This window comes from Pholcus phalangioides, unplaced genomic scaffold (assembly GCF_987345545.1).
Source record: "Pholcus phalangioides strain wild (caught in Gottingen) unplaced genomic scaffold, Ppha-v1.0 ptg000028l_1, whole genome shotgun sequence".
NCBI classification, from domain to species: Eukaryota; Metazoa; Arthropoda; class Arachnida; order Araneae; family Pholcidae; genus Pholcus; species Pholcus phalangioides.
In genome coordinates, this window is record NW_028301618.1 from 6,589,867 (window position 1) to 6,605,553 (window position 15,687).

General features: G+C 41.3%; 2 protein-coding genes across 2 annotated transcripts; both read right to left on the bottom strand.

Annotated features, from left to right (window-relative positions):
• Window positions 1–4,451: 4,451 nt before the first annotated feature.
• Window positions 4,452–5,321, bottom strand: LOC149067851 (uncharacterized). Its single transcript, XM_089252383.1, has one exon. It carries the CDS (start codon window positions 5,319–5,321, stop codon window positions 4,452–4,454), a length of 870 nt encoding a protein of 289 aa, XP_089108509.1.
• Window positions 5,322–5,553: 232 nt separating this feature from the next.
• LOC149067852 (uncharacterized) lies at window positions 5,554–10,415 on the bottom strand. Its single transcript, XM_089252384.1, has 5 exons — window positions 10,299–10,415; window positions 7,986–8,284; window positions 7,557–7,681; window positions 6,609–7,232; window positions 5,554–6,371 (listed from the first exon to the last, which is right to left on the bottom strand). Exons 1-5 carry the CDS (start codon window positions 10,413–10,415, stop codon window positions 5,554–5,556), a joined length of 1,983 nt encoding a protein of 660 aa, XP_089108510.1.
• Between the last annotated feature and the right edge of the window lie 5,272 nt (window positions 10,416–15,687).

Consider the following 15,687-nt stretch of genomic DNA (forward strand, 5'->3'; position numbering starts at 1 on the left):
AGATTTTCTGGACGTGGATAGTTCATTATAGCTTTTACTTTGTCGTCCAAAGGTCGAACACCACCTGCTGATATTTCGTGACCCAGAAAGGAAATTTGTTGTTGGCCAAAAACACATTTGGAAGCATTTATGTTTAGTCCGTACCTACTAAACCTTTCCAAAACAAGTTCCACGTGCTTAATATGATCATTTTCGTTTTCAGAAAAAATTAAGACATCGTCTAAATAACTGACAGTAAAATCGAGACCTTTCAGTACCTCATTCATAAATCTTTGAAATGTCATTGGTGCACATTTCAGACCAAATGGGAGATATAAAAATTCAAAACTACCAATGGGAGTAGTAACGGCAGTTTTTGGTACATCGGATTCATTTATCGGAATATGATAGTATGCCCTTACTATATCAATTTTGGAAAATATTTTCTTTCCGTGCAGAACATTAGTTATGTCATGTATATGAGGTAATGGGTACCTATCTGGGACAGTTATAGCATTCAAGCGACGATAATCACCACAAATTCGGTACGTTCCATTTGATTTCGGAACTACATGAATTGGAGAAGCCCAAGGTGACTTTGATGGGCGACAAATTCCATTATCAATCAAATATTCAAATTCTTGTTTAACTGCTTGTAATATTTTTGGATGCAGCCTTCTAGGTTTACAGAAAATTGGACTTCCGTTTGTTTCAATAAAATGCTGAGTGTTATGTTTTGGAGGACGGGAAAACTGCGGTATTGGATTTGCCAAAATTGGAAATTGTTCAAAAATTTTATGATATGGTGATTCACCAACAATCAATTTCACTGTGGGTACTGCAGCATTGGACAGTACACCTTTTGTTTGCATGTTAGTGATAGAGTCAATTAATGCTCTATTTTTTAAATCCAACACGAGTCCGAAATGTGTTAAAAAATCAGCACCAATAATAGCAGTATTGACTTTTGCAATGAGGAAAGTCCAACGAAAATTTCGACGAAGCCCTAAATTTAGCTCTAAATGTTTTTTTCCGTATGTTGGAATTTTCGTGTTGTTGGCTGCATAGAGAAAATGTGAAGAATTGTCCTTCACATTGGGTGACACAGGAATGCAAGAGATGTCACTACCCGAATCGATTAAAAAATTACAATTTGTCGCTTTATCATATACGTAAAGTCTACATTTAGTAGGACCTGCTGCTGCACCGGAAAAAGTGTGCTGTAACGATGCAGCAGCGTGCTTTAGTTTTTTGATTTGTATGTGCACGGCTGGTAACACTTTGTTGCTTTCTCACCAAATTTATTATGATAGAAACATAGTGTTTGTGTACTATTGAAGTTACGATTTCTAAAATTACGGCTGTTGCTTCGGTAGCGAGAATGAGTACGCCCTCTTGAATAATTTTCATTTTTAATTTTCGTTGACAAATCTGCAATTTGAATTTTTAATTGCGATATTTCACTACGCAATTGTGCAATATCAGATTTCACAGAATCTGATGAAGGGCCTGACTGTGAAGAAAGCGCAGAAATACTCGGTATTGGTCGTATTTCGGAAATTTTATCGGCTAGTGTGGCCAACTCAGTTAAATCTGCAGTTGACACTGATAAAATGGCCTGAGAGTTCAAAGGTAACCTTTCCATCCAAATAGTTTTTAGAAAATCTTCAGTTACTGAATTTCCTGCCAGCTCTTTCATTTGTCTCAGTAGAGAGGATGGTTTCTTATCCCCAAGAGTCAATTCAGACAACAGTTTGCGGATTTGTATCGATTTAGAATCTGTAAATTCAGCGATAAGCCTTTTTTTAAGTGCTTCGTATTTGTTTTCGGCTGGTGGATTAAGCACCAAGTCTGAAACCGAATGAAGCGAGTCGGCATCTACAGCTGCTAAAACAGTGTTATATTTCGTTATATCGGAAGTTATTTGTGCTACTGCGAAATTAGCTTCCACTTGCACGAACCATAAAGCAATATTATTTATCCACATTGGAGGTAATTTACAAGATACCCTTGCGACCACCGTGGGATCCGTACCGTCATCCATCTCGTAATAACAATAACGAAATAGATGGGGGAAAACGAGGATAAAATTCCAACTAAAATTATTTTATGCGTATAATATTAGAATTTTACAAGAAAAAAAATATATATAAAGGCCGGAAGATTAGCGAAAACAGTAGCTCACCGTGAGAAGATCCCATCATGCCAATGGAAACAGAGGGAAAATAATCCAGAGCTTGGAGATACGACCAAAAAGGTTATTCAGAAGGTTCTGTTCATTTGAGAGTCACCACTGAAGCTGAGGCGTACACATAACACAAATTTATTAAACATTTTAACACAAATATAAGACACCTAAGAATCAGACAAACTGAACGTGAACATGCTTCTCTGTGTGAGCCAGCGAGTGATACAGTATATATGAAAGATCTTCGTCAGGAGTTGGGGGGAGGAGAGTTTAGTTTTAGTTCCAGTCTCAAAGTCAAACCAAAACCAAAGATGTTCTTCGTTTTGCGGTGTCCGCCTCAGTGAGCAAAGTTGTTTATTATTGCTTGCTGAAATGGTATCAGTAAAGTTAGGAATAGATAGTATTGTGTGGGAGTCTTCAACCCAAGACGTAATGAGATGGGGTCTGCCCCCCCCCCCCAGAATGATAGAAAATGACTGAAAAAAGGGGAAAAGATGGCGGCGAGATGTATTGCTCTATCACCCCCCCCCCCACCGAAATGCAAGTGGTCCCTGGTCCCCCTCCAAACTATGTTTCTGGCTATACTGGCCTACATCAATCTTTCTTGGGTCACTAGCTCTGCCTATACTCATCATCAAACGAAGATCACCCCTTACAGCAACTATGGCACACTTATGTCTGAAATCTGCATTATACAATTCTTATCTCCCCCCCCCCCTCGCATGAAATTACTACAGGGTGTTTAATTGAAGCATTGGTCAAGTGCTAGCGAGCACGAAATCGAACATAATCATTGAGTACTCTTGGTTCTTTGAGGAGCACTTTGGTGCTTGCGAGCAACAGGTTGAAGAATTTTTGCAGTTATTTTAATTCTGAGCGCCATCTAGTAGCTATAATGGGGATTAGGTAAAGTAAGCCGACCTCTCTGTGATCTTAGATCACGACCCCTCTGAGATCACATGATATTTCACTCTTCCAAGTGAATGGTTTGAGAGACATAGAAACCAAGGTAACCAACATGGTGACTTCCTCAGTGTCTTATGAAAGATAGATACAAATATTGATTGAACAAATGTAAAAAAACACGAATCTAATTTTTCCCCCTTTGCAATGGGTGCTAAATATTTTGGAATTGTTTTTTTTTTTTTAACTATAAGTTATTGATCTTCCTGTTTTTGAAAAGAGAAGGTTGGTTTCACGGCCGGAGTATATAATAAATTTCATACCTTTCGAGCTGTTATGCCATGTTCCAAACTGCTTTGTAGCAGGAGTCTCGTCCACTACTGTGGTGGACATCTTCAGTGCTGTTTTTGGTGAGCGGGGAGACGAAACGACCTCTTAGGTCTCCTCGCTCACCAAAAACAGCACTGAAGATGTCATCCACAGTAGTGCAACAAAGTAGTTTGGAACATGGCATAACAGCCCGAAAGTATGAAATTTAAGATCCTCTAGCTATAGTGGCAACCCACTCCTTATCTCCCTCTGTGTAATACAGAGTGAAAATGCTGCTTGTTCATGGGGCTGGTATGAAAATTTCCCTTTTCTTTATGAACAGCGCAGATTATCCATATTTCTCGGATTATTCTTTACAAGCATGGGGTGGTGAGGTCCCCTGAATATGATGAGGAACTTCATTTCTAAACGCTTTTATATAGTTATTAATACGTCATTGAGAATTTGAAAATTTTACTGTTTAAGAAATTGTTGGTTGTTCTGCAATAACTATTTCAATAAAGTAATGAGGACTGTGAGAGATGTCGTTGCTTCTAACTTGCCTGTTGGCGCACAATAAGTAGTGGACTGTATTTGAATGGTTTCAGCTCATGAAAGCAGAACAGGCTCACTTAGAAATTCAACATTTAATTATAAAGAGAACTTAATGTGAAATGGTTCCCGCAGGAACGCTACAGACAGGTGCACACACCTGTATTCACACAGAAAAGACTAAAAAACACAAGCAAAAAAAAAGGGAAAAACACCGACAAGCAACTACATCGATGCTAACGAGATGCTGCCATCTATGAAACAAAACACAAGAACAACCTGGGCTCTAACATCCTGCCCGACATCGAAATATTAATTTCAATATCACAACACATGAATGAGATGAATAGGATAGGTACAAATCAGTTATACATTTTAAAAATTCAACATCACTGCATCCTGAACATTGTGTAAACAAGAGAAGCTTTTTTTTTACATCAGGGATATTGCTCTTGGAATGGAAGGGGACAAATTTTAGAGACGCTTCTCTTTATGACACTATTCTTTGTCTTGACCAGCACTACTCGCACCTTTTGATCCCACCTTGAATGCGACCCAGTTGCCAACTACAAGGGGGACAATGATCTTCCTTAAGAAGGACATCATCACCTTGTTTCACATTGTCTTTGTCGAAGCACCACTTGTTTCGCTGCTGCGATGTGTTCGAGTAGTTCCTATGCCATCTCTTCCAGATGTTCTGCACAAACTTAGTTGTGCGTTGCCAATGATTCAGACGATTTTCATTCACATCAATCAGGTCTGGCTCTGGAACAGTTCTGATGGGACGACCGACCAGAAAATGACCCGGTGTTAGAGCCTCCAGATCTGCAGGATCAGATGACATTGGTGAAATAGGTCTAGAGTTGAGCATTCCTTCAATCTGGGCTGACTCTGTCAGGAATTCTTTCAGTGTCAGATTTGCACTGCCAATTGACCTCTTGAAGTGGTATTTGAATGCCTTCACTCCTGCCTCCCACAATCCTCCAAAATTTGGAGAGCTAGGAGGAATGAACTTCCAGTTCACAGATCCTGACGACAGAAAATCAGCCACACATTCGTCAGGTCTTGCAACCAACTGACAGAGGTTCTTCAACTCCCTTTGAGCACCTACGAAATTTGTTGCATTATCATCAGAAAATATTACTGAACTCCTTCCTCTTCTTGCGAAAAACCGCTTCAAGCATACGATGAAAGATTCAGAAGTCAGATCTCCAGCCATCTTTATGTGAGCAGCTTTTGTCACAAAGCAGATGAAAATAGCAACGTAAATTTTCTTCACAGCTCCCTTCCTCTGATTAGAGATCTTCACGTGGAAAGGACCACAGAAGTCAACACCACAGATATTAAATGGCGGGTTCGGAGTAACTCTGTCCTTTGGAAGTTCACCCATAATTTAACACACATTTTTGGGATGAACACGGAAGCAAGTCACACAATTATATACAACCTTTCTTGCCAGATTTCTTCCACCAAGTGGCAAAAAGACTGCACGAAAAAGGTTCAGCAAGGCTTGTGGACCAACATGAAAATTCTTGTTATGGTAATGCTCAAATATGAGATGATAGAGCCTGTGACTTGCAGGGATCCCTGCTTGATGTTTACTCTCAAAGGCAATTTCAGCATCAGCAAAAGGGGTTGAGGCATCTGAGCTTACTCTTAACAGATACAGATCTACCTTCAATTAGATCTGACAGTTCCTTCTTTTGAACTTCTTTCACAAGATACATTTCTGCTGCCTTTAACTCTTGAACAGTTAGTGGACCATGACATCTAACTTGAGGATTTCTCGAATTATGTATGAATCTAGACACATAACTCAATATTCTGATAATCTTCATATAGCTGTTGCTGATACGTAACATCTGAGACAGCAGAGCATTATCCTTGATGATGGCTAACACATTGCTTTGAATTTCCTTCAATGCTTGTTGATATTCCTCTTCAGAAGGGTGTGGACAATTGTCACTACGCTGCACCTTGTCTTCATGAACGAAGGATGGGCCTCTCCACCACAGTGAAGCGTCACAAATTTTTGATGGATCGAAAGCCCTGGAGACTAAATCTGCGGGATTTTCCTCTGTCCTTGCATGAGACCAGTGAGCATTACAAGGAAGTTTTTGAATTCTGGAAACTCTGTTTGCCATAAATGTTTTCAATAGATGAGGAGATGTCTGAATCCAACTCAGTGCAATAGTGGAATCAGTCCACAAATACGTACACTGAATTTCCAGCTTCAATGAATACAAGACCTTATTTATAAGTTTGGATAACAATTCAGCTGCACATAACTCTAGACGAGGTATTGTGATGGTTTTGATTGGAGCCACTCTGGATTTGCTGCACACCAAATGCACCTTGATGATGCCAGATGACGTCATGCATCTCAGATAAACTGCAGCACCATATGCAAGCTTCGATGCATCACAGAAGCCATGAAGTTCTGAATGAATCACATTATCAACATGAATGTAATGAGGCACTCATACATATTTAAGATCGAGCGAAGAAATCACAAAGGTCTGCCATTCTCTAGTGATTTTCTCAGGAAGTGGTTGATCCCAATTAACCTTGAGAAGCCACAGCTTCTGCATGAATATCTTTGCCCTCGCAATGACTGGACCTAAAAGCCCCAACGGGTCGAACAATCGAGAGATGTATGACAACAATGATCTTTTACTAAGCACTGAACATGTATTTTCAAACGAAGATACAGTGAACTCAAACGTATCATGCACTGGATTCCATAGAACACCTAATGTTTTGACACAATGTCCATCACTTGAGACATCAAACCCATAACCTTGATTTTCACATGGCACATTTTGCATCAGCTGTTTTTCGTTCGAACACCACTTCCGTAGATTCATTCCACCAGCTTGTAGCATGTTCACCATTTGAGTCTGCATTTCAATGGCCGAGCTGACATCGTCGGTACCAGATACAAGATCGTCGACATAAAAGTCGGACTTTGCAACTGAAGCTGCTAACGGAAACTGCATCTCTTCATCAATCACAAGTTGCTTAAGGGCTCTTGTAGCCAGATATGGAGCACTAGTCGTTCCATACGTCACCGTGTCCAGCTGGTAAATTTTCATTGGACCATCAGCGCTATCCTTCCACAAGATTCTCTGCAAGTCCCTTTGACCAGGATCGATCTCAATCATCCGATACATCTTCTCTATATCAGCAGTGAAGGCAACGCGATGCTTTCTGAACCTTGCCATGATTGAGAACAGGTCTTCTTGGACCAGTCCACCATTCCTCTGCAAGTCATTCAGAGAAAGTCCATTTGAAGTAGGGGCTGATGCGTTGAACACGACTCAACTTAGTTGTACTTTTTTCAGGGCGTTACGCAGGGTGGTAAGGCACGTAATGTACCACATTAGCACAGTCTACCTTCACTTCATTCATATGGCCCAGACTTTCATATTCCAATATGAAATTTTGATGAGTGAGTCTCCAATATGAGTGAATTTTGATTAAGTGACCTGAGGTGTGAATCTTTGGACAGTCGTTTCCACAGCGAATTCAGCCTCCGAAGAGCAGCTTCCTTCGATTGGCCTAAGCACTCAGGGTCATCTTTTAATGGCATCTCTTTTGTGAGTCTTTTGGAAATGCTCCTCACGAAAGACTTCATCATCCGACTGAATTTTCGGAAGCACATCATCTTTCTCAATTTCCCAAAACCGCTGGATAGATTGTTCCAAGCCCTCATCTTGAGAAAGGAAGCACAACTGTTTACTATGAGTACTGGGGATACAACCACAAACTATGTAGCCAAAAACTGAGCCCTGCAACACAATCTTGTCACTGATCCGAAGTTTCGAATTTCGCAACAAGTCGAAGAATATATCCGCGCCAATCAGCAGCTGAACCCTTCCTGGATTGCAAAACAGGGGATCAGCAAGTTTTGCAGTATACCACTGGGGAATTCAATGTCCGACAAATTCAGAGGTGTCGATGGAGTGAATCCAGTCAACTTCAGAACAACCAAGAAATCCAAATTGCTTGAGAAATCACCTATTGCGTTGGAAATCTTAGCTGAGATTTTTACCTTGATGGTCTGAGTAACACCAAAGCTTCGGCACAGCTGGCCGATATCAAATTCACTTGACTGCCGTTATCTAAGACAGCTCGAACATCCCTAACGTTTCCCGAAACATCTTCGATTCGCAAAACGACAGTGCTCAGCAACGCGGTCGAACCTTTGTTTATATTACTCAGGCTCCGAAGAGAAAAAGATCGCTCGTCAGCTGTTTCTGCTGCGACTTCCGGTGATGTAACAAATCCACCAGTTGATGGCGCCGTGTTGTCCCTGTGGGTTTTGCAGCCGTGCAACAGGGAATGGTGTTTCTTTTTGGACATAGAACACACATTTTTTGATTTACACTGAAAAACACCATGGGCAGCTGATCTCATGCAATTGAAACACAATCGACTTTTTTTTACGATATCGTGACGTTGAAATACGTCCATTTTTTGAAACTGCACACACTTGTCTAATGAATGAGAACCCTCACACAAAACACAAACACTAATATCATTGGAGCTTTTTACCATAAGATTTTTCACACCCACTCTTGGTTTATATTTCGCAGCACCACTGACACTGGTGCAATCAAGTACAAAACTGCGCTTTTCCAGAAACTAAAGAAATTCAGGAAGTTTCACTATATCCGTCGTGGATAGTGTTGATTCGAACTGGTGCCTTGTATGCACATCCAGTTTCTTCATGTCATATAACTTATTTTAGATTAGTTGTTAAAGTTTACTATATAACTTATTTAGAAATTTAACGAGGGTGGGCCGTGAAGAGAGGGGAGGGGTATTATTCATTGCACCCAGGTTCGTTGTAGCTGAAAAACTTACAAAAAAAACACAATCTCAACCAACAATTGACACCAGGAGTCCAAGTAATGTGATTTAAATATTGAAAATTTTAATGTACAATGAGCAAAAACCAATAACACTTGGTATGAAACTTAGGTTCCCCCTATGGAATTATACAGACAAAAAAATTGAACACCTTTTACAGTTTCTTTACCACTCACATGATAGTGTAGCTGTCGGGATGGGGGAGGGTAATGACATTACTTGGGCGGAAAATATGTTTTGTCAGAGGATTAGAGTTAATTTACTTACGGTCCAGGATAAGAGCATGATCGACGGCGGAAGATCTGGTTGACCGTCATAATTCATCGGGGTTCATCATCATGGACGCGGCATATCGGAGGAGGACAGTTCTAGTCGCGATGAGGTGGAAGCTGCGTAACCGAGGAAGACAGTGTTGTATTCATTATGGAAGTTGACCAGCGTGGTATTTATGATATCGGAGACGTAGCATTCTGGAGGCGGCTGACATCGCAATGGTACTCGGGTAGCGGTTGACCAGCGTGGTGGTTTATGATATCGGAGACGTAGCATTCTCGAGGCGGCTGACATCGCAATGGTACTCGGGTAGCGGTTGACCAGCGTGGTGTTTATGATATCGGAGACGTAGCATTCTGGAGGCAGCTGACGTCGCAATGGTGCTTAGGTTGCGGCTGACCAGCGTCATACGAAGAAGTCGTAGCACCATGGAAAGTCCTGAGGATCTTTTATTCAGGAAACGGGATCCCCCTTGCCTTGATAGACAACGGGAGTTCAAGGGGGGAGTGGGGGGAGGGCGAGAGACCCACGGAGACAGAGGAGAGTGTGACCGAACTGCATCATCTCATCGAGCAAAAAGCCTCGTTTTTCTCTACTTTTCTCCAGATCTTGAACCTTGTCTGACTTCCGATCGGACGCGGAGGGATCACGGGATGACCACGTCATGCTCCTCTCGATGAAAACGCGCGAAAATGGTGACTCACCCCTGGGGGGGGGGGGGAGAAGAGGAGGAGGGACTAGGGAAGGGAGAGTAAGCAAAGTTTCATGTCGAAACACGATCATGATAGAATTCTGGAATTTGATGAAATTTGAATTTCTGCTGAAATTATGAGTTGAGAGTTCTGAGATCTTGAATTCGATTTCTTGATTTTATTCCCCGTCGAACGAGACCAATCGCTGCGTCGACGAACAGGGTTAAGTGGGACAAAAGAGGGATTTAACAATTTTAAAATATGTAAAAAATAATACAATTTTTAGCCTCGCTGAAACATATAATAATTAATAAGAGTAATTAGTGACTGTTTAGTGTTTGTTTTTACGTGTGGGCCACATATGAATAGGGAGTATTTACGTGTGTCTGTGTATATGAATGAGTATAATAAATAATAATCACAAAAATAATAACACTACACCTTCCATTTTTCCCATTCTCCATAACATTCAGCAGCACACTGGTGAGTAGAATATCGGTCAAGTCATTTCTCTCGAACCCCAGGACCTTGAGCGCTCTGAGATTTCGTTTCACGCTGTCCAGAAGGTGTCGAAGCTCCTTTGCAGATTCTTGTTGAATGGTCTTGCAGTTGATGATGGCTTGGATATGAGAGTCGACTACCATTCTCTTGTTTTCGAATCGCTCTTCTAGGGCTTTGAACAAGGACTCGTAGCTATCGTCAGCAGACTCGACATTCTTGGCATCACCCTTCAATGACGCGCGTAAATAATGGGAGTTTCTGCACTCTTGTTAGATGTATATTTGCTTCTATCAGTTCAATGAACTGCACCTTGAATAAATCCCAGTCTTCGTATTGCCGCTGCGGTGGTTGAGTGGTCATAATGACGGACTCGCGTCGCGAGGATCCGGGTTCGAACCCCACCGTCACCGCAGTGGTGGTCGGCTGAAGTTGGTTTCCTGTGGTTCCCAACTTCGAGTCGCAAATGCGAGCCGATCTCCCCATTAAAAAGTCGCGCCACAGAAAGCAACAGGCCTACGACGATTAATTATTCAATCATTACACTTCACTGATAGTTCGAAAAACTGGTGGAAGATGGCAGCACTACACATGACAAGCGTTACACAGAAACAAACTTCACATCAGGTTCCACTACACGTACACACACATTCCCTCATGTACCAATTCGTTAGAGGTTCCGCAAAGGAATATGGACGAGGTGCATGTCTGGGTTTAGTAGTAGTAGTAGTCTTCGTATTTGTCGGTGAAGAGCGGGATCTCTGGAAGTTTAATTTTTCCAGACTCTTTTGGCTTTGACGGCTCATTCAAATACAAATACAACGCCACAACAGGCAAAATGCCCAACGATGTGGCTGAGAAAAGGATGCCCATAAAAATATGGATGTCATATATTTCAAAAATATAGCAACCCAATTAAAAATTCAATTAACAAAAATTATAAACAATATATATACACATGATAAACTATTATACAATGCCCATAACCATAAAGAATACAATCATTCGATGTTTATTACTTTCGATGTTTCCTCTTGGCAAATATTCTGAAGAGCTGTCAATTTTATCTGGATATCGTCTAATCGTTCTTCAATGGCATAAAGTTCACCGTCGAAAACCTCGACGTTCACATAGAGAGAGTATTTCGTAACTTCTCCAACAGTTCTCTGGTTGCAGTGACTGACATCAACTTCACATTTATAGCGACAATAGAATCACTGGAGCGTTGAAACTCGCTGATGAACTTTTCCATTGCCGTCACCTTCGCTTTAAGTGAATCTCTCTGCCGTATCAACTTGGTATCCATTTTGTCACTGGGTCGTCTCCGGATCGCTAGGATCAATAATGTTGGCGCACAATAAGTAGTGGACTGTATTTGAATGGTTTCAGCTCACATGAAAGCAGAACAGGCTCACTTAGAAATTCACCATTTAATTATAAAGAGAACTTAATGTGAAACGGTTCCCGCAGGAACGCTACAGACAGGTGCACACACCTGTACTCACACAGAAAAGACTAAAAAACACCAACAAGCAACTACATCGATGCTAACGAGATGCTGCCATCTATGAAACAAAACACAACAAGCTGGGCTCTAACACTGCCATTGTATGTTATCCAGAGGCGGGGCACAGTTGGAAATTGTAACATCTGGGGGCCCCATAGCTCCAAAATGATCATGTGCATGTTCCGGTGTTATGAAATGTTGTATTTTTAAGAAATGGTGGAGCCGGAAACGGATCAGCATATTGTAGGAAAATAGCATACTTTAATGTGACAAAAAAACTATTATATAACATGATTAAATGTGGTTATACAGAGCGGCAAAACATCGTGGCCTGGGAAGTAGAAAAGGTAAACAACAGAAAAAAGGACGGCATTGACCAGTTTTTAGTTCGTAGTTGTTGTAGTTTTCACAACATGAAATATCAAATGGTTTGCTCTAGCAAAGTCCAAGAGCATCCATCCTCTGTTGTTATTGTCTCGATATAAGAATTGGGGAATTATTCCCAGCCTTTCCACAAATAAGATTAAATTTTTGGATGGTATGTTCAATTCTCTGATATGGTGATGAGTACGCTGACACCAGTATGATTTCTTGAGCTTGTGTGTTAATTTTGATTGCAATGCAGTTTGACATCGAGGCGAAGGTAGCTTTGGAGATATCTTTGTTAGCCAAAACAATAGCTGCTTTGTGGTTCAAAGAAGTCCATCTTGGCCGGCATGCTGGAAGTTCCTGAAGCTTGTTTTTATTGAAGAACGGTTCCTGCAACATCAGAATATCTAAATTATTTTTTGCAGCCTGTAACGGTAAAAGTGCCATAGCTTGTCTGCACTTATTTGGATTAAATTTAAGAATTTTAAGATTTGACATTATTGACAATGAAAATGTGGAATGAGTTTAGGCGCTATATATTCTAAATTTTAATTGAAGTCGGTGATTAATTGATTAGGCTAAGTAGATGATGTATTTTAATTTGAAGTTATTAGTAATTTCTTACGAAATCTGGCGGCGAAATTATGCTGTTGATCCAGATATAATCCCAGTGGAATGAAGTTTGTCCGATATAGTTCCCTTAGCCTCAGGAGAAACTATGTTGGAATACAAGAGTTGCTCCATTAAATGGCCAAAAATCACTATTATTTCCTTGTTTTGGAGAATAAAACCATACATGTAAATACCATGGCTGGTGATTTTGACCTATATTTCTTTTACATTTGGTTACTTCCGCATATGAATGATGTTCCGTAGTGCAGAATCGTTACTCTTTTTTCTAAAAGTCGCGGAGGCAGATTGCTTTCCCGTCAGAGAGGCGTTAGGTTTGGTTGATGAGATTTCTTAAAAATAAACCACAACGAAATTGTTCACGCCAACTATATATTTTCTGTCTCTTGGTCTGGATTGCACTCTTGTGTGAGACTGGAGACGTCTTCCAATTAAAGGTGTTTTAGGATGTATGTTCCAGCCGCCGCCTGGCAGTCGAGTGGTTAGGGAACTAGCTTCTCGCTGTGCAGGTCTGGGTTCGAATTCCGGTTCGGGCATGGATGTTTACTAACACTAACAAATTTCCTGGACGGATCATACGTGAGGATCACATATATATATGTTGGTTGGGTTATGAAGCTTTTTGATGGTTTCCACTTATTGCTTTCTGTCATCTGGTTGGCCGGTCGCTTACGTTTCCGATGTCGCACAGGAGTGTTATAGAGTTGTTTTTAATTTATATTTAGCCGATTCCACAATTTATTTTATTTAAGACTTTGTTCTAGGGGCGGCCGTGAAGAGAAGAGGAAAATTCCCTACCAAAGAACCCAGGATGGTACACCCCAGAGTCAGACATTTATCATTATACCATGGATCTCAATAAAACTAGACACAAAGAGTCAAGGCAACACTGAGAAATTTAAATCCAAACATTTTTATAACAGCAAAACATTAGGGAATTTTATGGAGCCCCCCCCGTGATAATGCTAATACCATTTACTGTGTAGAACAACACCCTCACCTTTGTCAACATGGAACATTTGGGGCGTGAGCAGTTAAATATGACATGGGGGGAAGGCCTCGATTTGTAATCCATTATGCCGTGAGAGAGACCTTAAGATAACGGGAAGTGTCTTCGGGGTGTAGGCTCCAGTGTAGGGCACCGGTGTGTAGGCGCCTATTTGTAGGACCGGTTGTTGAGCTCCATTATTAATGATAATAACAATCAGAAGGTTTTAAATGAATAAATATGATTTATTTGGTACGGACACATAGAAATGAAGGACATCACATAACAATGGTTGCTTGCCGACTGCGAAGAAAAACATTCGATTTTTTGTCGCAACTAGCGTTGCTAGGTAACAATCATTCGCACCAGAAAATTGCGAAGTGCGACGTCATTATTTTTCCGCAATCGGTAAAAGTTCAAGTAGAGGTCGCTACAGGGGAATGATAGAAAAGGGATCTCTGAATACATCATAGGAGCTACTTACGCTTACGACGGTGTCAGTCTCTGGAATCCGGATGTCGGGAGATGTTACTTCATCAGGCAGGTGGCACTGACGGAGTAGTCTGCCGGATGAAACTACGTTGGCATGTGGGGTGTAATGTGACGCCACCGACAATGCATCATTTATAGCGACTCTCTCAGCGCATTGCAAGCACTGTGTTCCTTCAGTTTTCACACTCATCCTTTCATTCATGCCATTTTTCATGAATTACATTACCTGATCCATCATGGTACCACAGTAAAATTTTACTGGGTACCAGGTCATGTAGAAATACCGGGCAACGAAAAAGCAGACACCGCAGCTCGAACACAACTAACATTGACAATAGCCTTTTGGTTCCTCCCAGTGACCACTTCTCAACCCTCCGAGAAAGTGATGCATCGCCGCTGGCAGGAGTTTTTTTCCAATTCCTCATTGATGGTTTTACGATGGTCATCTAAATGCGATCCAAAATGATCATGAGGCAGAATTAGACCGGCAAGATCACGGCTTAGTGGAGCCATCCTGCGCTCTACTCTATTGAATGCACTTCCGGGAGCATTGGTAGCAATGAATAGTGCATCCAGATCATGTCGCTTGAAGTGCTTCACAGCAAACGCAATAACCTCCTTGTACCTGGGATTTTCATCTGGTCCTCCGTCAACCGTGATAATCACCACAGACAGGCCTGATACACTCGTGGTCAGTTTTTGCAAGTTACTGGAATTCTTCAAGGCCAAGGATCGTTTCCAAGTCCTGAGCATGGGTATTTGCTGATGACATGCTATGTCTCCCACTTCTGATAGCGATGAATGTCGGTCCCGAATATCCAACAGCCTGAGGAGTTCCAAGCATAGTGGGTTCGATTTTGATCCCAGCTTAAACTGAGGGAATCAGTTTATGCCGTTCGGCAATGACCCAGTCATGGTCAGGCTATTCAACTCTACTCCAGGTGCATCAGCAGGGGTGCTTCTTTATTTGCTGCTGTCAATCCGATAGGGACCCGAGCCTTATCTTGCGAGAGAAAAAGTACTTGATGTGGTCCGAGTACAAACGCTAGGCTCTCTAGATATCGAATTGATGCAGTGGCAAAATGGCTGTCGATATGGTTCCGGTGTTGCTCCGTCTGTGCTCGAGTGAGCTTCACGGGAACCGTCGATACATGCCTTCTATGCTGTTACATTTCCTCGGTAGCAAATGAAGATAGGTCCCACTGCGACTGATGTTAAATCCGATTTTATGTAACTTAAGTGAGATCGTCAAGAGTTTTTACACTACGAATAGTGCACGATCTCCTATCGTCTGCTGCACTCCCAAACGGAGCTATATCGACAATGGTTTTTAATAATAATGGTTGATCACTTATGAGACTAGGTTGTCCAACTGAATCTCTGAGAGATAATTTATTTTTTATATTTTGATCGTAGTTGCAAATTTCTTCCA

What these genes read in the sequence shown, in the direction of transcription:
- LOC149067851 (XM_089252383.1), bottom strand. Translation starts at nt 5,321, where the DNA reads ATGGGTGAACTTCCAAAGGACAGAGTTACTCCGAACCCGCCATTTAAT.
- LOC149067852 (XM_089252384.1), bottom strand. Translation starts at nt 10,415, where the DNA reads ATGGTAGTCGACTCTCATATCCAAGCCATCATCAACTGCAAGACCATT. An exon ending in GTGTTACTCAGACCATCAAG is followed by an intron (nt 7,682 to 7,985) that starts GTAAAAATCTCA and finishes TTGTATCCCCAG; the next exon opens with TACTCATAGTAAACAGTTGT. An exon ending in GTCGGATGATGAAGTCTTTC is followed by an intron (nt 7,233 to 7,556) that starts GTGAGGAGCATT and finishes TCAACGCATCAG; the next exon opens with CCCCTACTTCAAATGGACTT.